The 25,988-nt window shown below is 54.3% G+C and overlaps 1 protein-coding gene across 1 annotated transcript; it reads left to right on the top strand.

The window, feature by feature from the left end:
* Positions 1-2,330: 2,330 nt before the first annotated feature.
* OLIG2 (oligodendrocyte transcription factor 2) lies at positions 2,331-5,085 on the top strand. Its single transcript, XM_019420217.2, has 2 exons — positions 2,331-2,576; positions 3,332-5,085. The coding sequence occupies exons 1-2, from the start codon at positions 2,487-2,489 to the stop codon at positions 4,385-4,387; spliced, it is 1,146 nt and encodes a 381-aa protein (XP_019275762.2). The 5' UTR covers positions 2,331-2,486; the 3' UTR covers positions 4,388-5,085.
* Positions 5,086-25,988: the final 20,903 nt, after the last annotated feature.

The raw sequence follows: 25,988 nt of genomic DNA, 5'->3' as shown, positions 1-25,988 counted from the left end.
ACCTCCTGAGCGACTTTCTGGCAACCACGAAATGTTGGGGGGGATGCTGCCGGGAGAAGGGGTCCTCAGCCTACGGCTGCCAGCCCAAGCTCCGGGCATCGGGAGTCAGGACCGCGAGGTGCCGCTGCGCTGCCCAGAACAGCCACCACTGCCCGGGGCTGGGGCCTGGAGCGTCCGTATGGGCGTTCACGCGGGAACCTGGCCAATAAGCCAGCTCTCCTACCTCTGGACTCTGCCTTCCCTGTTTCTAAGTACGCATGGTGCCAGAACGGACCCCTCAACTAGAGCAAGCGCGAAAAGAACCCCAGGGCGCGCACTCTGGCGCGGACAGTGGCCGGTGACAAGCAACAAAAGAAGGAACCGGGGCTCCAGGACACGTGCCGCCGCCGCCGTCTGGACTAACCTCAGCGTCTGCAACCCAGGCGGGCGCACAGTGCGCCTGCCGGTGTTTATTAGATACACTGGCGCGCGCACAAGTCCACGCCCCGGCTGGTGGCCCGCAGCTCACATTCCCACGAATGTCCTCACTGCCTGCGGCCGGGGAGGCCCAAAGGAACGATCCTCTAAATACTCTAGCTCTTTCTGCTCCCCCCCCCGCCCCCCCCCCCCCGCAGCGTTCGACCATGCGACAGATTCTCCTAATTCAACGGTTATGGGTCATCCTCTGCAACCGTTGGACGACATATCTATCTCCACGCTTCAGTTCTTCATGTTTTAAATACATATTTAACGGATGGCTGCAGAGCCAGCTGGGAAACACACGGGTTGAAAAATAATGCTCCAGAAAGCACAAGATTGGGGCGAAGGCGAGAGCCCGCGAGGTTTCTATCAGAGTCTTACCCAGAAACTGGGAGCCATCCCGTGGGTTTATTTTTGTATTCGTTTATTTCGTGCCTTCCCAACGCGAAGGCGAACGACTTTGTTTTTCAAGCCGTGCGTGCAAATTAAAAGTTCCTAAACAACCACATAAACAGAGGCCATAACACTCCCTGGGAGGGAGGGCCGGGGTGTGTTTGTGTATGTATGTGTGTGCGCAGTATAAACGGCCAGTGTCCGCGGTCTGCAGGAGCAACCCTCCGTGCTGGAAATGTACAGATGGAAGGAATCCAGCTTAGGGAAAAGGTTAGAGACACACGGCCGCCACTGCTGCTCAGGAACCGCCCACGCCGGTTATCTGCGCGGTAAAGACTTAGCAGTGTTGTCCGTAGGCTTGCTGTAGACAGGGTCTCCGGATTTTCCCATCTGTAAAATGGATGAGTGCGTCAGTGCCGCTAACCTACCTCAGCTAGCTGCTTCTCTAAAAACCAGGTTTCATCCCTGATGGGCAAGCGTTTCCGGGCTTAGCAGCCAAGCTGCGATTGGTGAAAGGGGTCTGAATGCAGCCGCAAGGAGTTGGATCTCGCTGTCTGGCCCAAAGCCTGGAGAAGTCTTTGCCCAGGCCTTCGACCTTTCTCTCTCTCCCTCTCTCTTTTTCTTTTCTTTTTCTTTTTTTTCAGACAAACCAGCGTTTCCCTCCTACCTCATTTTCCCATTTTGTGGAGACGACCACAAGAGTGATGCTGAAAATACCACCATCGGTTCCAGAGCTAAGACACGCAGGGCGGGCGCGGCACTTTGGGCGCTAGACTCTGCCCTTCTGTTAGCGCGGTTACTGTGCGGAAACACCTCCTCCCTGTGTCCACGCCATTCCCGACTTTACGAAGAGTTGAGATTTCTTTCAAAACGCCATTCTGGAGCAGGTGCTCCAGGTCCTTCCCAGCCCTCTGCCTCGCGAGGCCCTGCCCCCAGCTGGGGGCGCTACCGGCCGCCCGCGGAGGAGCGTGCTTAACTTGCGCCTGGTTGTCCTTTACCCTTGGGGTTCCAAATGCCCCCGTGTTGATGAAACGTTTGAGATGGGGGGGGGGGGGCGGGCAACGGGAACCCAGAGAGAGGGAGATGAAAAGCAAAGGGGGAGACTCCAGCCCCAGCGCCTGAATCGCCAGGGTTATTCGTGCGCATCCCCAAAGATCCGATCGCTTTGGGTATCAGGTTAGTTCGTCGGCAGAACCCCAAGCCCACGCCATCCTCCAGCCTGACTCTGTGGTCACCGTATTTTTACAGAAATTTGACAACGCTCCCTCTCTATCTCAACTGCATTCTGCCCTCGGTACTTCCCCGGCAAGCCCTCCCCACCCCTCCTCCTCCTCCTGCTCGCCTCGCACACCCCCTCCTCGGGTTCCTCCTCCAGTCCCTCCCCAAGAATCTCCCGGCCGCCGACGCCCATTGGCTGTGCGCGGGGAGGAGGCGTGTGCGGGCCGGGCGAGTTTCATTGAGCGGAATTAGCCCGGATGACATCAGCTTCCCAGCCCCCCGGGCGGGCCCAGCTCATTGGCGCGGCGGCCCCTCCAGGACCCGCACATTGTTCCCCGCCCCCGCCTCGGCCACCGCCGCCGCGGTCGCCTCCGCCACCGGGCTATAAAAAACCGGCGGAGCCCCGAAAGGTGCGGATGCTTATTATAGACCAACGCGACATCACCGCCCGGAGCCCGGTTCTCCACTGCGGCTTTTGGGAAGGAGCTCCTCTAATTGCATCCACAGTAAGTGTCCCCGCCCCCCCCCCCCTCCCAGCAGCCCCAGCCTGTATCCCAGGGACAGACGCCCCTCAACTCGCAAGCGACCCAGGAAGCTCGGTTAGAGAGGGCCCCGATCCCTCCCCTGCCCGCCGGTTCCCCTGAGTGCTTCGCCGCTCTGATCCTTCCCACACTCACCTCAGCACCCCCTTCGCCCAAAAGCCAGAAGTCGAAGCGACCACAGCTCCTTCTGCCCAAGTCCCGCTAGGCTGGCAAGCTCCCCGCGGTCCCCGGACGCGACGCACGTTATCTAGGCTCGCGGGCGCTGGGTGCCTGTGTGTTTGTTGCTCGGTGTCGATGGAGATAAGGTCGATGCGTTTGAGAAACCAAATAAATACTTCTCTATTTAGATCTCCGTCCTCCCAAAGAAAAACCCTCACTTGCCATTCCAGCCCTGGGGATTCGGCCTCCCGATTCCTAATTGAAGGCATCCAGAAGGCCACCCTCTCTGAGGGGCTCCAGTGCTCCCTGGAATAAAACAACCTGTGGATGAGAGCTGAGGAAGTGGGGAGAGAAAGAGAGAGGTTACTTCGTGCGCACCTGCCTGCCGCTAGAAGGAAGCGAGGTGGACACAAAACGACCGACCACCCGCACCTGGACCGCACGCTGCGGTGCAGGCGGGAGCAGCTTCTCCTCTCTCTCTCTCTCTCTTTCTCTCTCTTTTTCTGAGTGCCTCGAGCTCGATCTAGATCTCTCTCTTCTGTTTCTTCTCCTCTCCGCAGGAGGCGTGCGCAAAGCTCCGAGGGCCGAGGGAGGGAGGGAGGACCCCGCGAGAGCTGCGACTATCCCTCGGGGCCATGGACTCGGACGCCAGCCTGGTGTCCAGTCGCCCGTCGTCACCAGAGCCCGATGACCTTTTTCTGCCGGCCCGGAGCAAAGGCAGTGGCGGCAGCGGCTTCACGGGGGGCACGGTGTCCTCGTCCACGCCGAGCGACGGCCCTCCGGAGCTGAGCGCAGAGCTGCGCGGCGCCATGGGCGCGGCGGGCGCGCACCCCGGGGACAAGCTGGGCGGCGGCGGCGGCGGCTTCAAGTCAGCCTCGTCCAGCACTTCGTCGTCCGCATCGTCGGCGGCCGCGTCGTCCACCAAGAAGGACAAGAAGCAGATGACGGAGCCCGAGCTGCAGCAGCTACGCCTCAAGATCAACAGCCGCGAGCGCAAGCGCATGCACGACCTCAACATCGCCATGGACGGGCTGCGCGAGGTCATGCCGTACGCGCACGGCCCGTCGGTGCGCAAGCTCTCCAAGATCGCCACGCTGCTGCTGGCGCGCAACTACATCCTCATGCTCACCAACTCCCTGGAGGAGATGAAGCGACTGGTGAGCGAGATCTACGGCGGCCACCACGCGGGCTTCCACCCGTCGGCCTGCGGCGGCCTGGCGCACTCGGCGCCCCTGCCCGCCGCCACGGCGCACCCCGCGGCCGCCGCGCACGCCGCGCACCACCCCGCGGTTCACCACCCCATCCTGCCTCCCGCGGCCGCCGCCGCCGCCGCCGCCGCGGCCGCCGCCGCGGTGTCCAGCGCCTCCCTGCCCGGCTCCGGGTTGTCGTCGGTCGGCTCCATTCGGCCCCCGCACGGCCTGCTCAAGTCTCCGTCCGCCGCGGCAGCGGCGGCCCCGCTGGCGGGCGGGGGCGGCGGCAGCGGGGGCGGCGGCGGCTTCCAGCACTGGGGCGGCATGCCCTGCCCCTGCAGCATGTGCCAGGTGCCGCCGCCGCACCACCACGTGTCGGCCATGGGCGCCGGCAGCCTGCCGCGCCTCACCTCCGACGCCAAGTGAGCTGCCGGCCGCCGGCGCGTTCTGGCGAACGGAGGGACCCGGGGGCTGCGGGGAAGCGAGGCCTGGCCGGCACTGGGGCCCGGGAGCTCAGTTCCCAAGATCACAGGACGTTGGGCTGGGGGTGGGGGTGGGGCGCAATGATGAGGACGTCAGCACTGGGGAACCGAAGCAATTGGGGGGCGCGCACCGGACAGTGGGGAGTGACAGGGCCGTGCGCTCTGGGTGCAGCCCTCTCTGGCTTTAAACAGCGCTGCTCCGAAAGAAACCATTGTAAAAGAAGGCACTGCTGTGTGCACCCCTCCCTCGACACCTCCCTCCCCCTCCCCCTTCCAAAAAAAGTGATTCTTAAATTGGTTTCTTCTAGGATGCGGGCCGCGCTCGGCCCTGGCAGCCCTTCGTTACATGGGGGAGGAGGAGGAGGAGGGAGGACCGCGTTGGGGACTTCCTCTCCTTCCTCCTTTCTTGGCGGGTAGGAGACTTGGGAGAAGCTGTATTCCAGGACCGGCCGTCAGGCCTCGCCTTCAAGGGTCGTCTCTGGCCCTGAGCCAGGGGCTACGAGGTAGCTGAAAATTGGCATCCGGTACCAGAAGCATTGACGGTCTCGTCCAATGTGGGTAAACCCACAACTGTCTGAGAACTACTGCGGTTCCTGCCTGTCGCCCCTATTGCTTTTGAGGGTGTGGTTTGTTGTTGTTGTTGTTTTTTTAATAAATCTATGTTCCGTATTCAACAATACAAGCAGGCCTTCTAGAAAGTCAGACTGGAACCACTTGTGGATTGGAATAATCTAAAACTGTCGACTTTGGGGGCGGTTTTTGTTTTTGTTTTTTGGGTTTTTTTTTTTTTTTTAGTTATTTTCAGATAGACTCCCCCTCCCTGCCCCCCCCCCCCCCCCATTCTTTCCGTCTGTAAGCACAAAGTGATTTGGTTTATTGCCCGACTGGGGGCAGTCATTCTGATACCCGAGGGTTTGACGGAACTCAAAGGCTGTTGCTGTGAATGTGGTTGGAGTTACCTGGGAGTTCTGTTGGCTTTTGAGGTTTTTCTTTCTTGGGTGTGTAAATATATTATCAATAAGGAGGCCAGTGCTGCTGCGAAGCTGTTTGCTCACGTGACTGCCAGCCCCACCGGAGTCTGAGCCTGGCCTCCTATATGTCGGTTTCTTTTTGCCACGTTTAACACGAATGACAAACTCTCCCACGTGCTTCTCGCGGCCTCCGAGAACTGCCTGGGCGCCTCCCACGCGTTGCGGTACCGGGCTTTACGGCGTCTGCCGCGTAACATCTCTCCTCCGCTCGCGGTCCTGCAGAGAGTGTATCATCTGTTTTATTTTTGTAAAAAGAAAAAGTGCTAAATAATATTTATTACTTGTTTGGTTGCAAAAACGAAATAAATGGTCGAGTGTTGAGATTTTAAATAAAAGTGACAAGTCCGTCGGCTGTTTGCGAGCCGCGTGGGTGGGGGGAGGTGCAGGGCGCTAGCCCTCGGAGCCGGATTTGGGAACCATTTCGTGGGTTCCACCCTGGAGAAAGATTAAGGGGTCGTTGGACTATTCTCCCCGCGCCAACCCCCACCCCACCCCACCCCCACCCCCACCCCCACCAACAGGGTGTTTCTCACACGTCTCTTGTTAATTTGATTTTCCGACGCCTAATCCGGAACTTTTTTTTTTCTTTTCCCTGCGGTTGAGGATTGAGTTCGTTGAAAGTGAACACGTTTCTCCCTGCGCGGAATTTGGGACCTCCGGGGCAAGGGCCTTGCCTTGGGCTGGCTGGGGTCCCGGCGCTCAGGCCTCCCGTCCTACCAGGATTTTTTTTTCTTTCGGCTCAGAGGCAGTCGCCCCCCCCCCCCCCCATCCCGCTGGGGGAAGGGGGAATCCTTGGGCTTCAGCTGCAGACCGGCCACTTGGGGCCCCGGGTCCGGACAGAGCGCCGCGGGAGCGTGGGGGCGCGGGATCCGATAACCCTTCTCTCCCTTCCTCGCGCTGTGCATGACCCCACCCAGGCGCCCACGTCGGCCTTGAACTGCAAAGTGTTAGGTGCTGGGAACGGCCAGCCTGGAGTGAGACTCTGACCAGCGCGCTTTGGCCTCCATGCTTACACCCCCCCAGGGCCACCTCTGTCTTCTTGTGGCCACTGGGATCCTCACAACCCAAAGTTGCGATACAAACTTAGGTCTTGGGTAAAAAAATTAATAAAGAGATTCTGGGTAAAAAGGAAAAAGCTTCAGCCTTCCTGGTCAAGGAGGATAGACCACTTTGCAGTGTCTCAGCCTGCGGGGCTTCAGGGAGAACACGCCCCCAGGAGAGCAGCGACTGGTGCAGACGCAGTGGCTTCCCTGGCCCGGGGCCCTCTTGCCTACAACGTCTTTGGTGGCCTTTGGCGGAAGGTCCCTGTACCTGGGACACCTGGGGGTGGAGAAGGTTTCCCTGGTTGTAGCCTCATTTTTTGAGGTCCCTGATCCCGACCCATGCCGACTCTCCCTGCCCAGGACTGAGGGTGGGTCCATCCCCCAGCTTGGGGACAGGTGCTTTTGGTGCATGGAGCTGCTGGCCTGAACCGCAGGCGGCTTAGGGGTCCGGTGCAGGAGGACTCCTTTCAGCTCTGCTTTTCACCGGAGCCTGAGAGGAGGCAGAGCAGCTGGGGAGGAAGAAAGAGGGGGACAGGGTCCCCGGGCCCCCCCACGAGAATCCAGGAAGAGAGTAGGGCCGGTTCTAGTAGCTTTTATTTGCAAATCCCGTTTGAAATAAAATTTGTTAAGAATTCAAAACTGGGTCTGGCTCCAGGGGGGGTCGTGGGGGCTGGGGGTGGGGAGAGGATTGGCTGGGACTCTGATGGTGGGGATCTGAGAACCCAGCGCCACTGGGGCTGGGTGGGGGCTGGGTTGCAGCAGCGGCTTCCTTCACCAAGCCTAAGCCTTGGAGGGTACCCGTGCCTTTGCCTGGTGTACGTGGTGGATGTAGAGAGGCACGTAATAGGAAAGGAAATAAACCAAGTCTCCCCCCCCCCCAGACCCAAGTTCGCCCAGCCAGGGCTAGCCCTGGGCCCCCCAGGAAGGAGGGGTTGGATCCCTGCCCTTCCCGGAGTCACCCCGCCTAAACTGCGCGCCCCGTCAGGGATCCCGGTCACCACGGTCACCACGTGTGAGAGAGGAGCATCCTCAGACACTGCAGAGGTGCACACAGGTGAACTAGAGTGGATATTGCTGCCCAGGGCAGGTGGCTTCTGGAGGGAGGGTGGCCCTGGACTGGCGGGGACCTGGGGGGAGGGGGACTCCGGATGGTGCCTGGGCTTCCGAGTAGCACTGGAGAAGATATTATGAAAACCCTCAGACTTCCAAGGGCCCTTCATTGGGGAGGACCCCCTCCCCTCCCCAGTGAGAGAGGGGAAGGGAAAAGGAGGTAGGGTAACAGTCCTGGCCTGGCCTGGTCCGCTGAGCTCTGTCCCAGCCGGTCTCCTCTCTGGCAGCATTAGCCCAGAGGTTCCCTCCTGCACTGAACCACAGCTCAGCTTCCCCACCCTCCACGTGGCCCCCTGGTTTCCCAGCTCTCAGCCGCAGAGCCAGGGACTTCTGTCTCCAGACCCCAAGGTCTCTGAGATAATCCCCAGTCGCCCACAAGAGCTCAACTTGAGGTTAAGGGACAGAGTCCCCTCCAAGGTCTCTATGCTCCAGGGCCCTGTCCTCCCTCCTCACTCTACTGGGCAGGAGTCACAGAAACGATGATTCCCTGGACATACTGTTGGAGGGCTTGCCAAAATTCCTTGGGTGCTGCTGGCTGTCTGTCTGGGGGCACCCAGAGAGTTGAAGCTCTACATTCTTGGGACAGCAAGCTGAGGGACAAAGCATTCCCTCAGATTAATGTTCCTCTTGGTCTGGAAAGGTGTTGCTGAGACCCAAGGTGCCATGCCCAAAAAAGATGGCTATAGGAAGACCTAAGCACCGGGGACACCCATGGCAGTCCGGGGGCGGGGGACAGCCCAGCATGTAGGACCTCTCCTTTCATTCCCAGACTGGAACCAATGAAGGCCAGATGCTCTGGGGCCAGCGCATTGGATTTTAAAGCCCCTTAGACGCTCTAAGTGCGGAAGAATTGTCTGTCTGCTTCCCTTTGAGGCAGAATTGACCGCCTGAACTCCTTCCATTACGTGAACACCTTGTGCCCCCCCCCCCGCCCCAAGTTCATCTAAAGCAAAGGATCCTCTATACCAGCCCACCTCTCATTGTAAGTCCCTCTTTTAGTACAGACTTTGGGCCACTTTCTGTTTCCCAGTGGCTCCCAGTACCATTAGGGATTCGGAGTGGGGAGGGATCCTTGACAGGGGCCCTACACCAAGGGTCTCAAGACCCCTGGCTGGTGACAGACCGTCCCGGCCTGATGGTTCTTAGGATAAATGGTTGCTTCATTGAATCCCACCCTGGCTAGGGAGAAGGACCTTTGGAACAGCGAAGGTTGGCATACTTCTCCTTGGTTTGGAGGCTGCAGGCAGCCCATGGGCTAGATCCCGGGGCTAACCTCCCTGCTCCCTGTCAGAGCGAGGGGTCTCCCCCCCCCCCAACCCCCGTCCCCGGCAGGACAGAGATGGAGACCTAAGGTGCTGGGACATGGGGGGCCAGATCTCTAAGGATTCCCCGGAGCTCTCATCCTTAATCCCCATCTCTCTCTTAGGGACCACCTCATTGCAACAGGACCTCGAGGTCGGTCCCAGGTTCATGGGAGGAGGGGCCTCTGCATTGAGGAGCACATGTGGCCTATCTGGGAGCAAGGAGGCTGCACCAGGGGTCTCTGGGGAGTTGAGGATAGTAACGACAGGCAGAGGAGGCTGGAAGAGGGGACGCCAATGGGTATCACAGGTTCTTTGGTACAGAGCACCGTGCTGAGAGCTGTAGTGTGCTATTAATTCATTCAATTCTCACCATAGCCCTTCGGCGATGGTGTTATTGTCACTACATTTCACAGGTGAGGAGACTGAGGCTCAGGGAGGGTGTGAATCGCTCAGGAGCGTAGCCGGTGAATGCAGCCGGCAAAGTTGGACTCTGCCGGGCTCCAGAGCCCACGTTTCAGAGCTCATCTCACCCATCCCCTTCGCCCCCCCACCTCCCCCCGCATTAAGGCCCCAGACTCTCTTAGACGCTGCCTGGGAAACCCTCGCAGCTCCCGACCCCACTCCCCCCACCCCCCACACACGCCCCCGCTCTCTTGGGTGACGCTCCCAATGCTCCCTCTTTGTGCCTGGACCCATCTGTCCCTGATGCCCCCATCTGGGAGGCTGGTGACGGCAAAGCCTTCGATAATTAGCGGGCTGGGGTGGGCGCGGGGCGCGGGCGGAGGAAGGGCCAGAGCAGGTGAGCTGAGCGGTCCCTGTCTGAGGGCGCCCAGCAGCCCCGACAGGCACTGTGCTTTGTGCCCACACAGCTGCCGAAGCCCTGACCCAGTGGTGCAGTCCACACCCTGTGCCGTTTTTTCGGAAACGAGTCGCAAACTGGAATGCCCGCTGGCACTGGCGTGCGGCTTCTAGGTCTCAATGTCCCCTATCAGTACAGGATTCCCAGGGAAACACCTGCGTAGTCCCGCTGCCCGACATCCCCAGGTGGTGGTGGCAGCCGAGGGGAACTGGGGCGCTCTCCTCCCGGGGGACTTCGAGTACCCTTTGACCACACGCCGAGGGCCCCACAGACAAGCATGTGGGCCACGTTGGCCCGAGGGCTCCCAGTTTGCAACCCCTGAACGGTGGCGCAGTTAACACGGCCCAGCCGGGCGCTGGGTTTGGAGGCTGCGTCTTTATTTGGGGTCCTCAGAACCGTGCACCGGCGTCCCCGGATCTCGCGTGGGCAAAATGGGTAGGCGGAGACGGGTGGCCCGGTCCCCGCGGGACGCGCACCCCCGGCCTCCGCAGGCCCGCCCCGCCCCGCCCTCCGGGTGCCCCAGCGCGGCCCACACCGCCGGGCTTGAAGTGGCTGCCTTGGACCGCGCGCGCCCGCGGTGGCTTTCGTTTGGGACCTTTGCTTCCCAGGCAGCCCCAGCGCCTCTGGGCCCATTGGTTGTGGCAGGGGTCGACCCCTACGCCCCCACCCCGGAAGGGAGGCAGCCCGATGGAGGAGGAGGCGCCTAAGATCGCTTGGGGGCTGAACAGCGTCCGACCTGAGGAAGCTTCCGGGCCCCCAACACGGGCGGGCTCAGGCACCCGCGTCCATCACGAGTCTCCGCTTGCAGGCTCATGCCCTCGAGTTCGCTCTCACTGATCCTTGGTCCTCGTAAACCCGTGAGGCTGGAACTTTGCAGCAGCGGCTGGGAGCCCTCTGGCCCTGCTGAGCTCTGGATGCTGGATGAACCAGACAGACCCAGGGGAGCGCTGTTTACCTCTTCCCTCCCTGATTGACCTGAGAACCGAAATGCATCCCTGTCCAGGTGCTTCTAGGCGTCCTAGGACGGGCCAACCTCCCAAGCCCAGCTCGGTCCTCTGAACCCTGGGCCCTCAAGGCCCGAGTCCTGGAGCCCAGGGCAAGGGCCAAGCAGAAACCCACCTAGGGGCCATGAGCAGGACCTTGCGCCATTGGCTCATCTTCAAATCTTCTTGGCCTACGGGGCGCCTGGGTGGCTTGGTCGGTTAAGCATCCGACTTCGGCTCAGGTCGTGATCTCACGGTCCGTGAGTTCGAGCCCCGTGTCGGGCTCTCTGCTGACAGCTCAGAGCCTGGAGCCTGTTTCGGATTCTGTGTCTCCCTCTCTCTCTGCTCCTTCCCTGTTCATGCTCTGTCTCTCTCTGTCTCAAAAATAAATAAACGTTAAAAAAAAATAAAAAAAAAAAAAGAAGAAATCTTCTTGGCCTAGAAGGTGTCTTGTGGGGCAGGGCTCGATTGGCCTCTCAGAAGCCGAGGGGGAGCTCTCTGAGCCGGTTTCCTCTTCCGTAGAGCCAACCAGGCCGTGTGATCACCAAAGGTCCTTGGCAGCCCAGGGGCTAAGTCAGGTGCAGAGCCCTCTGGGTCCCCTGATCCATCTCCCAGCAGAGGCTCTGGGAATCTCTGGCCCACAGGGACTGTGCCACGAGTGAAGACAAGTCCTCTGGGTGTTCGTGTGTGCGCACCGATGGAATTGACAGCTTCTCTTCAATGAAGTGTAGAAATGTTCTGAAAGTGTCTGCCGTCCTTGATTGTGAGCTTCCCCAAGGTAGATTGGAGGCCTTTGTATCTAGATGTGCCTGCTGGATGTGAACCTCTGAACAACGGGACTCAATGGAGGACGCAGGGAAGGAAGAGGTTTCCGGAGTGATGGGGACTGAGACAGGAGTGTAAACCCCCCGGGAATCATGCACTGATGGGGGGGGGGCATTGAGACCTAGAGACTGATGGGGCATTTTTGTTGTGCCAACCCCCCCCCCCCACATTTGTATTCAGACTTAGGTTACAAGACCTCCCAGAGCCCCTGGTGAATGGAGGCCCTGGGCCCAAGGGCCTGGCTAGGAGGTGGCTGCTGCCTGATCTGGACCCTCAGATGTGAGCTTGGGCCCCCAGGAAGCATCCATGAATATGTAGGTCACGGTGGAGTGGGTTGAGCACTATAAGACCATGACTGAGTAATCGGGTATGTAGTAGTAGGCTACCTTGGCCAGGCTCCACCAGCCGCGTGACCTTGAACGAGAGATGGGGGCTTTCCGAGTCTTAGCTTCCTGATCTGCAAAACCGGCATGGTGCTGGTACCATTTTCACAGGGCATCAGGCTTGAAAAGGAGAACCTGGGCCTGGGGCTGGTACACAGGGCATGCCTGGCTGCTGGGGCATGTCCTCTCATTGAACCTTCTGGAATGTCCTAAGAGGTAAGATCCCTGTTAGTCTCTGTCGCATGACTTGGGGCAGGGGGCGGGCAGTGCTGTATGCCTCGGGACCCCAGGAGAGGCCTGGAGTGTCTCTGAGCTCTATATATGGAGTCTGGTTCCCAAGCCTCCTAGGACAGGGGGAGGTCCCCATTCTCGTCCTCAGATGCCAGGGTCTGGTACTCCGTTGGTCCTCACCGAATAGTCTTTGTATAGTGGGAAAGGACCTACCCTCCACGGGGAAACCCGGAGCCAGTCCTTTTAAGGACAGAAGCCAGAATCAGAGAGGAATTAATCGAAGGGAAAGTTGCCCATGAAGCCGAGGCCCCAGCCTCGAAGCCTGCCCCTCCCTCCCCTCCCTCAGAGCCATGTCTGCTGGTCCTTCTCTCCGTGCCCCTCAGGGGTCAGCTGGAAGACGGAGGGTTCTTCCTATTCTGGAACTGCAGCTGGGAGCCACAGGGAGAACAGTGGCGGGGCCTCTTGGGAGTTGGGCTGGGGAGGGGGCCCCAGCTCTGAACTCGCTCAGCTGTTGAGGCCAGTGCAGCCAAGGAAGATACTGGGATACCAGTGGCTCAGCCAGGACAGGAAGGAAATGACTTGGTGTAGCCCGGGGTTCCCGCAAAGGACGGGAGCACAGGCACAGAACCAGAGGCTGTTCAACCGCAGTCACCTGGACAACCCCCTCAGCCTGGGGGCCACCCTCTCTGCCTTCTTCCTACATGCCCCTCCCCTCCCCAGCCCGATTAGGGCTCCATCACCACCCCCCCACCACTAACAGATCTGCTCCTCCTCCCCCCGTGGGGGGGGGGGTTGTGTGTAACCTATTTTGTGTGTAACCTACCAGCTCCTCCTACATGTTCACCTCTTTCTGTTTGCTTTGATCGAGGTGAAATTCACATACATAAAATTAACCACTTTAAAGCCATGGACTCAGTGGCACGCAGAGGGCTGTGCAAATACTGCCTTTATCTAGTTCCAAAACACTTTTGTTACTCCAGAGTAACACCCTGTGCCCATCCTGTCCCAAGCCACCACCACAAATCTTCCGGACGTCTCTGTGGACTGACCTATTCTAGATGCTTCATTTACACAGAATCATACAACATGCGACCTTTTGTGTCTGGTTGCTTTCACTCGGCATGTTCTAAAAATTGTTTTTAACGTTTGTGAGAGAAGGAGAGAGACCGAGAGAGACAGAGACAGAGAAACAGAGCATGAACAGGGGAGGGGCAGAGAGAGAGAGGGAGACGCAGAATCCGAAGCAGGCTCCAGGCTCCGAGCGGTCGGCACAGAGCCCGACGTGGGGCTCGAAGTCACGAACTGCGAGATCGTGGCCTGAGCCAAAGTTGGACGCTTAACCCACTGAGCCACCCAGGTGCCCCCACCCAGCAAGTTTTTGAGGTTCATCCATGCTGCAGCACGTGTTAGTACTGTGTTCCTTTTTAAGGCTGAGTAGTATTCCTCTGAATGTATGCACAACATTCTGTTTATCTATTCACCTGTCAATAGTTTCATTCACTTCTGAGTCACTCCTCCCATCCTTTCCACAACCTATTGTGGGAAAAAGAGATCTGGGCTAGGAGTTTGATAATCTAGGTCTCTGAGCAGGATGGGTGTTCTAAGGTAAGTGGCTTCACCTTTCTGGGCCCCAATCTACTTACCTGTAAAGTGAAAAGTTTGGCAAGGGCCATTTCAAGTTACAGTTCTCTCTGACTTTTTGCAAGTCCAAAGTGCTCCCTGGCACTCAGAGGAAGGATCCCAACACCTTTTCTGCCAGCCACATCCCTGGGCCGAGGACCCCACTGCAAGTCCTGGGACTTGCACAGTGCCCTCCAGTGGATCCGACTCCCCTCACGTCTTTGCCTTTGGGTCTTAAGAGGCCAAATCTTAATGAGAAGCATGGCAGGGGTACGTAGTGTTTTGTGAGCCATTCCCTTCTTGAGTATCCAGCCAGACTCTCAGCGACTTTGGTTTGGCGATGAAATGACCAACTTACTTGTAACACATACAGGTCCTCGTAATGACATGGTTAAGAAGCGGACAGTAGGGCACCTGGGTGGTTCAGTCGGTTAAGCGTCCAACTTTGGCTCAGGTCGTGATCTCCCAGTTGTGAGTTCGAGCCCCATGTCGGGCTCTGTGCTGACGGCTCGTAGCCTGGAACCTGCTTCGGATTCTGTGTCTCCCTCTCTCTCTGCCCCTTCTCCTACTCTCCTTCTCTCTCAAAAACAAATAAACATTTAAAAAATTAAAAAAATAAGAAGTGGACATTGAGCTAGGTCATGAGGTTTCAACTAAGGGAAAGTATACAAGTTGATATCCTAACTCTGTTTTCTTGGTCTTTCATTCAGTACACATTTACCACCCTGTTATCCTATCTGCTGCTTTGGGCAGGGTGGAAACATACGGAGAAACAGTATGGAAACATACCGAGAAACAAAAAGCTTACTTTTTGTTTAAAGTAAGCTTCAGGCTCAGTTGAGAGCCTAGCAGGGAGCCCAAAACAGAGTCCAGAGTGAGGCTTGAACTCATGACCCTGAGATCAAGACCAGAGCTGAGATCAAGAATCACACACTGAATCAACTGAGCCACCCAGGCGCCCCCAAAGAAACTGACTTAAGAAATATGCACTTTCAGGGCGCCTGGGTGGTTCCATCGGTTGAGCATCCACTTCGGCTCAGGTCATGATCTCGCGGTTTGTGACTTCGAGCCCGGCGTCGGGCTCTGTGCTGACAGCTCGGAGCCTGGAGCCTGCTTCGGATTCTGGGTCTCCCTCTCTGTCTGCCCCTCCCCTGCTCATGCTCTGTCGCTGTCTCAAAAATAAATAAAACATTAAAAGAAAAGTAAAAAAAAAAAAGAAATATGCACTTAAAAAAATTTTTTTTTAAACTTTATTTATGGGAGAGAGACAGAGACAGAGTGTGAGTGGGTGAGGGGCAGAGAGAGAGGGAGACACAGAATCTGAAGCTGGTTCCAGGCTCCAGGCTGTCAGCACAGAGCCCGATGCAGGGCTTGAGCTCACAAACTGCAAGATCATGACCTGAGCTGAAGGCAGATGCTTAACCGACTGAGCCACCCAGGTGCCCCAAGAGATACGCACTTTCATAGCATTGAAGAGCTTTGAGACCTACCCCGATTGAAGGGGGGTGGTCAGCTGATCCTGTCTGAGTGGAATTGAACTTGGAGGTGGGGGAACTTTAATGCAGGGAAGGTACCATTATTTCAAAGATGTTTTACATTTCTGTTTGGAATACGGAAGCTCAGTAAATTGAGATAATTGTTTTTACCTCCTTCCTTTTCAATACTCCAAACTCACCCTGGCATTTCCAACCCCCTTGCTCTGCTCATTTTCTTTTTCCCCATACTGTATTATTTACTTATTTATTTCACTGTTTATCGTCTGTCTTTCTCAGTGGAATATAAGCTCCACGAGGCAGAGATCTTTGTTCATCCTGATCGCTGATGTAGAACACTGCCCGGCACATAGTACATACTCAGTAAATACTTATTGCAATGGAATGGGCACAGACGATTATTGCCACCAAGTCCTTTCTTAACGAGCAGGGAAGAGACATGAAGCTTCGCTGGGATTCCCACAGAAGAAAACACTAGCAATATCTGCCCCTGTCAGAGTGCGCTGTTGAATTCTGTCTGCCTTCCTAAAAATGCTTTGCTAGAAACAGCTACGTCATGGTGGCTGGTCTTATATTGGTCCTGGGAGAGGAGTCAAAGAAGGGGTTTTCTGAAATAATTTATCAGATAGGATCAACAAACTTACTAACGCTGGAACATTTTGCAAACTTACTAATGCCGGAACATTCTCTGCTGCTTTCTTCACTTCCTTGGGTGAGCTCTGAGCACAGTTAGGATCCAAACCTTGAGGCGTAAGACTGACCCTTAGCGTTATACAGATTCCTAGTTGGACGATTTGTTCTAATCCTTTGGGAGGCAAACTCCTTGGATTAAAAAAAAATATAAAAAGCACAACCAATACTCAATTTGCTGAACCTTTCCGATGGGAGCATCTCCCAAAGAGGAAAAGTATTTTGTGGCAAATTAGCAGCTCCCACAAACCACCACTGTCACGGTCACAAGCAGAATGAGAACACGTTGGAGGGGGAGGGACAGGGGTTGCAACGTTTCAGATCGGACGGCCTGCCTAAACCTTAACATGAAATATCCTAAGGAGGAAAAAAAAAAAAAAAAACCCTCAGTGGTTGTATTTATTCCGAATGCAAAACTGTCCCCTTTGTTGAGGTCGGCTGAACTAACTCGGCCAGGAGAACAATGTCGAGTCTGCTGGCGGGCCATGTGCTAATGTGCTCATGCATTACAGGCCGCAACAGATGGCTGTGAGAACACTGGGCCGCGCCTGCCTGGGTCAGGACGCAGAGCCCAGTGCTTCCCAGTTCGGCCCAGTTATCAAAACACTGCTTCTCTATGGAGACATGGTGGCTGTCCGGGGGGCGGGGGCGGGGGCGGGCCCTGTCCCTTCTGCACATACAGGGCTTGATGTGAGAGCAGAGGTGTAAAGGAATAATTATTGGGGGGGGGGGGTGGGGGACGTTGCTGGTTGGTTGGTTGGTACCATGTCACAGAATTGACTAGTTCTTTTCGTGCGGTTGAAAGTGCGCAAACGGGAGATACACGCTCTGTTGTTCCGACATGTTAGTGCACGGACGTCGCTCACGCTTTTAATCATTGTAAAGTTCTCTCCCCTCCCCTCTGAGGGCTTGTCTTCTGTCTTTCCCCACATCTCAGTGAATCACTGCAGAGAGAAAGTCACCCCGCCCCCAGAGCAAAACAAAACACAAAGAAAACAAAACCCAGCTTTTTGCAACGACCAAGTAAGGCTCCAGAGAAACTCCTCTGGAAACATGTAGCCGAGTGGAATGTACCAGATCTACTCTAACACCCTCCATCCCTGCATTCTCTGCAAATGGGAAGAAAGCCACACTGGCCACCGCCTTTGCACTTCTCACTTCCCCCCTGCCCCTTGAAGCAAAGGCCTGGTCAGGTTGGCTGCCGGGAGACGGGACGGGGGAGTCAGTTACTGTCTGTATGTTTCCTCACCTGCACCGCTGCTCAGGCTCAGGCCACCCACCTCCTCCCCTTGCTTCTGTCCCCGGAGCAAGGACTCACTTGGAACAAGGACTCCTCGGATGACAGTAAGCCCAGGGAGGGCAGCACCTCAGAGATGTCACTCCAGACCCACACGGAGGCAGAGAAGCACAGAGAGAGCCAGAACGGACAGCAGACCTCTATGCTCCGACTCTGAAACAGACAAGGAGGCGAACCCCGGGCCATCTGGTCTTCCAAGTCCCTCTAACTTTCGTGATGTTCAAGGGGAACACCGGGAAGCTGGCGTGTGTCCCACTGTCTCCCCACCAGCTGTGTGTGCTCCTCAGCATTCCTTGGGTTAAAGCCATTGTTGGGGTGAGCGTGATGTCTCCAGAAAGCCCCGTAAAAATGTCCGTTGCCTGGGAGGGAATACAGAGCAAGTCGTTAGCACAGGTCAGTCTGTGAGGTATCGTTGACAACACCAGGGAGGATTCCCCAGAGCCTGGAACGTGTGAATTCTCCCGGAAGAAGCCGGAAAAAGAAGGGCCATGAGACTAACAGGGCCAGTGAAATGGGGGCCAGAGGTAAGCTTTGGGGAGGGGCACTGAAGCTTGTATTACGTAGGATATAGGCTAGGTATAGCAGACTGAAATCCATTTTCTAAAGGAAGGGGAATGAATTTCCACATGAGTGGTGAAGAAAGCATAAATTTCAAGTTAACGAAACCAGTAGAGTTTGATAGCCCTTGCCGGTTTGTAGGGTCTCGGACAGTTTACATTCATTACCTTGTTTAAAATGAGAAGCCTGAGACATACACGCCCTCTCCACCCCACGGTGATCTCTGGGCTTGGCCTGCTCACACGGTGTTACAGGGCAGAGTCCAGAGGTCCGTAAGGGACTCTCTTCACCCCATGAGGGGGACTGGACAGGCTCCCGCCCCCACAGAGCCATTCATTTGTGAACCAACCTGTTCTTAGGGCCCTTGTTCATGCCCAGCCTTTGAGAAGCTACCCCCCCCCTAATCTTCAAGCCTTCTGCACCCTCGCTGGAGAAGGGGTGTGGCCCCAGCCAGACTCAGAATCAGTAGCCTATTTGGAGCTCATTCCGGGACACGTCTTTTTCTTTCAGCCTGAAAGGAGCCTGACCCTGAAACACACCTTTGCTCCTGGTATGTTCAAGAGGAAAAGAAAAAGAAACCCGTGACCCACGTCAGGCACAGAGAATCCAGGGGAATCCAGTCTCCCCAAACCCAAGAGGATAGAAGCGAGGTGCAGACCCTGAACTGTGATGACCAGATGTGTCCCACACTCTGAAATTCCTATTTGCCCGGATCACTGGCGACCTAGAACCTTTCTAGTTCTGCCTAACAAAAATGTTGAATTAAAAAAAAAAAATTTGTTTAAAGCAACCTCTACGCCCAACGTGGAGCACAAACTCACGATCCCAAGAGTCACGTGCTCCACCAATGAGGCAGCCAGGCGCCCCTGCCTAATCAAAATTTAAAATGTGCTTCCTTATGTCCCGATTCACTCTTTGCCCCCTACACATTCATTCCTCTTTCTAGATTTGCCTTTATACGTTTTGTTCCACCTAAGAATCAATTTCCCATCAGCCATCTCTCCGTGCTTCTTGAATTTCCAGGTCAGGGCTCTCTTGGTGTATTAAAATGGGTACTATTGATGGACCACGGCTCCACTGTGCCCTGTTGGGCAAGCTCCCGTCCTGATGGAGTGTCTGGTCAAGCAATAGGAAGGTGCTAGATTTCAGCAACTCTGTCCAGTAGAAATTTCTGCAGTGACGGAAATGTTCTATAGTTACGTTATCCAGTATGGTAGCCACTAGCTGTGTGTGGCCATTGAGCACTTGAAATGTGGCCAGTGTGACTGAGAAAAGGGATTTTAAATTTTATTGAGTTTTAATTTATTTTCATTTAAATAGCTACATGTGGCTAGTGGCTACTGTACTAGAGAGGTTAGGTGTAGAAAGAGGCTGCAGAATGCTCTAGGAGTCCAGGCTTCACCAGGTACATCATCAGATTGTATTTCTGTTGCCTAGACTAATACAATATGGCCAGGCCCCAAATGCAGAGGATTTCCTCAAAGTCAGAAGTATGTCTTTTACCATAAAACATTATTTGCATTGACTCTATTAGCAAGGAAAACCATCATTCCGTGCCACTCAAGATTATTAAACTCTGGAAGGATCGCAGGGCTGGCCATGTTGGCCAATCTGTTATGGACTTTCAAGACAGCCATCTGGAATCACCATGCTTTATTCTTCACCTCCTCCCAAACCCACCTACCACACCCACAACGCTGTTGACTTTTTCCGTCCTCTTCATAAAACTCATTTCCCTCTTCATTTTTAGCCTCCCGCCTAAATCACTAGCACTGATAACTTACGAGTAGTCAAGAAAAGCACATAGCGTTTCCTTTGCTGACACCCTCGTTAAATTGCCCACATTTCTTCCCTCACTCGAATATTTGAAGACTTGGGTTCCAAAGTCTGTTTCAGAAGGTATACCTACCATCAACAAAAACTTTCCCATGGTCTTTGATGACCATCTGGAAAGTTCTTTGTTTTTCCCAGGATCTACCACAGGGAAACACATTCTTTGTGGAGGGGAGACCGACTTCATACAACCTCAACTGGGAAAGTGCTATTGGCTCATTAAAATGGTTAGCTACTCTACTCGGGGTTTCTCAGGGTACCGCTGTTATACTTCAGGCTGGATAATTATTTGTCATGGGGGCTTTCGTGTCCATTGTAGAATGTTTATTACTATCACTGGGCTCTGGGCACGAGATGCCAAGAGCATCCCGCTCCCAATTGGACAACCAAAAACGCCTCCAGACATCGCCAAATGGTCTCTGGGGGACAAAATTGCCCCCAGTTGGGAACCCCTGTTCTTCCATTTAGCACTCACATTGAGAGCTCAGATAGCAAAGCAGAGAAGGAAAAAGCCACACGAGCCTTTGGATCTGAACCCTTCACTGTGCTAAACCTCTTTCTTATTTAGAATTCCCTATCAGTGACAGACTTTGCCCCCCCGAACCATGAGAAATGAGAAGATTGAAAGGTATGTGACTTGGCTTAGATGTCTCTGGAACATTTTTTGAAACCAAGGAAGGTAGATGCAAACATGTAAGGAGCTTGATTGGTTTGGTTTCCTACATGGGAACTGTTTCCAATGAAAAGACAGCCCACAGGGATATGACTCAGCAAGTATAGACTGAATTTAGTGAAATTTCAAGAAGAAACGTTCACATTGATTGGGCTCTGAGCATGTGCCAGGCTCATGAACAATTTCCAGCTGTACTGATTCTAGGACTCTTCTTACGTCTGTTTTACTGATGAGGAAACAGAAGCCCAGAGATCACGCAGACGTGGGATTTAAGATCCCAGGCTTACAGAGATGATGCTGTACTGGCATAGTGAGAAGTATACATGTTCCCGCTATATTTTCTGTTACTTAAAAATACTGATTTTTAAGTCGACTTTTCACTTTGAAGTAATTTCAGATTCACAGGAAAGCTGCCACGATGGGGCAGAGAGTTACTACGTGCCCTTCACCCCGCTTCCTTGGATGTTAATATCTTACAGTCCCTTGGAGCATTTGGCACAAGTAAGAAATTAACGTTGCTACACATATTAACGGAGCCACAGCTTCTGTTTGCGTTTCTTCCGCTTTTCCACTAATGTCCTCTGTCTGTTCCAAGGAGTGGAGGGTCTCCAATCCAGGATACCATTGCCCTTAGTTGATGATTATTTTCAACAGTGTTGACCAAGGACTTGCTCAAAGCAGTTACAGACACTGCTCCCATGGAACATGCCGTACAAAAATTCCACTGTTGTGAGAGGTGGGCACAGAGAAGGCTAATCACCACTGGATTAATATTTGGTGGAAGGAGATTTATGAGATTAGGGGGGAAATCAGATGTGCACGGTACACTGGGAGGAAGTATTAAAATCCCTGAGAGTAGCAACGGGCTGACACATCCTCAGAGACACATAATTAAAGCATAACAGATGACAGTTTCCCCTGAAAAGGGATGGAGAGAGAAAGGAGGGCCACAAAGGCTGCTCAGCGCAGGGACGGATCTGTTTGACCAAGTGACAAGAGAACAACCCCCACCCCCCACCCCCACCGCCCCTTAAAATCTTAGTAAGACACACTCTGTTTCCCACCGTGACTTATGGTGCTGACTTACTGAGAGTTCAAGGGAAAAGCGAGGGCAAAATCAGTGACAGGAGTCTCTGCCCAGGCGCATCTGTGCGGATAGAGACTCCTGCCTCACGCCTATTTCAGAGCCGCCAACAAGCTGGAAAAGCCTCATTTCTGAAATAGAGCCCGGTTGCTCTTAATCCGCACCATAAACATCCAGAAGGGCCCTTATCGGAGCCAATGGATAAAACAGAGCTTTACTTAGAGGCACTGCCAATACACCTGGCTGAGTCGCTTCGAAATTCAGGGCAACTCTTTCGAGAAAGGGAGGGTAGGCGCCAGATTCAGAAACATGCGAGACGGCATGCAGAGTATTTCTCTCTCTGAAACTTCTCAGGCAGGCGTTCTCCTGCCCGGTCGTGTCAACATAATAGCTGACACTTACTATGATTTTTTAAAAGGACTACAAGACAATAACAGAGGAGACGGCAGAGATCAGGAGACTGGAAAACAAGGAAACGTGATACAGTAGAAGCAGGCGTTCTCCATCTGGCATATGGTGCTGTCCCCCCCCCCCCCCAGCTCCATCCCCGCCTTTCTCCATATGTATGTTCCTCATTCAGAGCGTTCATTCCTTTCCATTTTGTTTTCTGGGATGAGAGTTTATAACTAACAATGGGTCATTGTTAACAATGGGACCCTTACCAGGAGAGTTGGTTGTCGCAGAGTCTCTTCCAGATCAGAGCAGAAAGCTTCCAAAAATACCGACAATTTGAGAAATCTAATCAAGTCGTGGGACGAACCTCACCCTGACCTCCAGGCTAATGAAGTCGCGAGGAAGAAATGCACAGGAGATTTGCATGAAGGTGACTAAAATGAATAAAATGTTTCATGCCGCTCCCTGCCCCGGAAACCGGGGGGGACCAGACGCTAACTGAGCTGAACCCACACAAGCAAAGTGATGATTAGCCATCCTGTGATGGTGGCTGACCCGGCCACCACCGCCTCAGAGCAGCCCGACTGCAGTCAGCAATCATGGTGTCGGGGCAGGGGGCAGACAAGGGTCCCCCCAAAAGGTCCATGCCCTTCTGGGAAGAGACAGCAGGGTGCATGATGACACTGAATAATGCTTCTCTACCCGCATGAGACACCTGATATGCTGCGGATGCTCTAGGAGACGGAAAAAGAAAGATCGGGCCACGGGTCCGAAAGGTGGGGAGGCTTCAGGAAGGATTCAAACTGGTCCTGAAAAATGACTGGATTTGGGCATGGCATTGGGGGAGGGTAAGAGTTAGTGCACACTTGGGTGTGCTCTGCTCAGAGAACTCCCCCGTCCTTCTGACGACGGAAAGAGGAAAGTCAACACGACCTGTGAAGTAAGACAGGTTGCCCCCTAATGTCGTCCCTCGCAAATGTCGTCAGGCTGTGCAGCAAAATCATCTGGGTGGTTGGTTGGTTTGTTCCGAACACCCGTGCTGGGCCGGACCCCAATCTAATGAGTCAGCACCGCCAGGGGCTGGGTCCCCGAATGGGTATGTTTGTAATCACCCGGTGACTCTGATCCACTGGGCTGCTCCAGTGACCCCATCTCAAAGATGAAGAAACTGAGGCCCAGGAAAGGACATGCTTTGCCCATGGGCACATATTGTCAATTCACTTAGCAGGCGACTTTCCAAGTGTTCTTTCAAACTTTCTTGACCAGTGATGTGCTCGGAAATCCCAAGGCCGTGGCAAGCAAGTATGGCCCGAATACCTCTCCTTGGCTGGGTCCTATGTCCCTCACCGGGTCCTGGGGGGTGTAAGGACACAATGAAGCTTCCCTACCTTGTGAGTCGCTCCACTGTTACCAACCTACTCATCTAGAAGAAATAGAAGCAGCTTCTGTTCCGTCATTGGAACTGGACCATTTGTCCTTAGTGCAGAGGAACCGTAACAAACAAGCAACAACAACAACAATAACAAAAAACATGACAATTTGCCAATGTTGGAGTTTTGCCTCTTCCTGCATTGCTTTTGGCCTCAGCCGCAGAAGCCGCCCCAGCTACGGCCACACTGTTTCTGAATAAATAAGGGGTGCTCTTTTGCCCAAACCTCGTGCCTTCTAGGCTGCCATCGTAGGGTTTTCTTGCAAATGATTTTAGGCTCTGTTCTCATTTTTTTTGGAAAGGATGTGTGTAAACATCCAAGTCCCGCTCTATTTTGGCCCAAAGAGGCCAACAGGTTCATGTTCCCAGATGCTCTGGTGCCTGTCCCTGCTTTGTTCATAATGCTGCCCCACCCCCACCTCCTGATTTCTTTCCAGATGCCCCCAAGCCAGGCCACTGTCGATTTCTGCCCTCCCTGCAACACTTCCTCCCAGGAGGCTTTGCAGCCCCTACCCACCCCGCCTGAATCGTTACCCAACCTCCTTCCTCATCTGGCACCCGACCCTCAGCTGCTTTTAAGCAACACTGGCCTCCTCTCTAGCTGCCCCACTCTCACCTGGGTCCTCCCCAGGTGGCCCCACCTCTTCTGTTTCCAGAAAGATTCTTGCCTTTCTTTCCAAAGGTGAATCCTCCCAGGTCAGGGGTCTCTGGTCACCTGGTCCTGGGATCACCCTCTGTCCTTCCTGCTGTCCCTGCATACTGCCCCTGATGCCCCAGCAGCTTTGCATGGACCAGGATCTCTGGCAAAGGGCTGAGGCCACTGGCGTAAGAGAGGTTTAGAGATCCCACACATTGATCTCCTTTATCCTTCCTTCTCCTCGTTAATACAGAAACCCCATTCTGTCACTCATTCGTTCATCAAATATTTATGAAGCATCTATTGTATACCAGGCACTGAACTAAGTAAGCCCTGGGCTAGCTGAGAGGTTGCTAAGGCTCTGTGAGTTTTAAGGTTTCTATATGACACGTTTAGGAGATTGTTTAGAAATTCAAATTCAGAGTTGCCTGAAAAATCAGAGTAAAGAATCCAAAGACTGCCAAGTTTTGTTTTTTGTTTTTTTTAAATGGACAATCACTAAGAAACAACAAAATCACGTCACAAACTTTGTCTGGGGCCAAGGGAATTGGCTTCGTCATAAACGAGGCCTGAGTTACACAGCTTAGTGTGGCCCTGTTCATCTAAGGACATTTATTAAGTGTCTTCCGTATTTATAGCCTCTTCCCCTCTGGGTGTCTGCTGTGCAAGGTCTGTGGGGTCATGGGGACTGGCATAAAAACCCCACAAATGTGAGAAGGTTCTAGTGATCTGTTGTACGATACGAACATAGTTAACGCTACTGAATTGTATACTTAAACATGGTGAAGAGAGTACATTTTATGTTATGTGGTTTTTTAACCACAATTAAAACAAATATATGCCAGGTTGCTTCCAACACCCCTGCCCTGCAGAAAACAAACCCATTCTCCCATGGACGTGAGCTCGTGGGCAGAGCCAAGAGAGGGTGCCTTCCAGCACAAAGGGGCCCACAGAGAGTGGGGCGGGCAGGGGTCCGAGGCAGAGGAGCAGGGACCTCGCGGCCACCTCTTCTCTGTGTGTGTCACGTGGATGCAGCAAACGCGACACAGACAAGCCACAGCACCCCACCTGCTCAGCCAGGCAAGAGCTAGTTACAGCCACGGGTCTCGACATCTGGACGAACACGACTCAAGATGTGTACTTTCTGTGTTGTAGAGGAGGCAGGATGTCTCCGTCTTTACTTCTGTCTCCCAAATTCTGATGGGTTCGTCAGGTGTGTAGTTTCTAGGAGGATCTAGTTCTCTGAACTGACAGAATCTGGGGTGGAAAGAAAAGGCTGGTCGGACCTGGAGCGAGAAAAGCACACAATATCTCTGTAGGCAGTCTTGCCGTGCTCCCCAAACTCATCCAGTGAGGATGAACAAAATTCACTGGGGCTCCATTTTCCATTTTTTTTATCAGCTGAAGACCTTCTCTGGGTTCATGGGCTGTATAAACATTAGGATTTAGGGGCGCCTGGGTGGCTCAGTCGGTTGAGTGTCCGACTTCGACTCAGGTCACGATCTCGCGGTCCGTGAGTTCGAGCCCCGCGTCGGGCTCTGGGCTGATGGCTCGGAGCCTGGAGCCTGTTTTGGATTCTGCGTCTCCCTCTCTCTCTGCCCCTCCCCCACTCACACGCTCTCTTGCTCTCTCTCTTTCTGTCTCAAAAATAAACATTAAAAAAAATTTTAATAAAAGTTTTTAAAACTTAGGATTTAATATCTCCTCTCGACTCCTACCTCTCTTTCCCTTCCTTCTTGTTGCGGACAAAAAAAATGGTTCTTGGCAGAACTGGTTTCGTGGGTGTGCAATCTGTGTAGTCAGTCCCATGGGAGAGCCCCCCACTTAGTTTCAGGCTCTGCTGTCACTGTCTTGAAATCCTTAATGATTATTTATTTATGTATTTATTCTGAGACAGAGAGAGAATGAGGGTCAGACAGAGAGGGAGAGAGAGAGAATCCCAAGCAGGCTCCACATTGTCAGAGCTGAACCTGATATGGGGCTCGATCTCACGACCTCAAGATCACGACCTGAGCCGCTAGGGGATCGGCCACTTCACCGACTGAGCCACCCAGGCATGCCCATAATTC

This window comes from Panthera pardus, unplaced genomic scaffold, assembly GCF_024362965.1.
Source record: "Panthera pardus isolate Hobbes unplaced genomic scaffold, ASM2436296v1 HiC_scaffold_16, whole genome shotgun sequence".
Classification (NCBI taxonomy): Eukaryota; Metazoa; Chordata; class Mammalia; order Carnivora; family Felidae; genus Panthera; species Panthera pardus.
Note: the sequence above shows the minus strand (reverse complement) of the source record. Positions and strands in the feature narration are given on the sequence as shown.

What these genes read in the sequence shown, in the direction of transcription:
- OLIG2 (XM_019420217.2), top strand. Translation starts at nt 2,487, where the DNA reads ATGCTTATTATAGACCAACGCGACATCACCGCCCGGAGCCCGGTTCTC. An exon ending in CTCCTCTAATTGCATCCACA is followed by an intron (nt 2,577 to 3,331) that starts GTAAGTGTCCCC and finishes TCCTCTCCGCAG; the next exon opens with GAGGCGTGCGCAAAGCTCCG.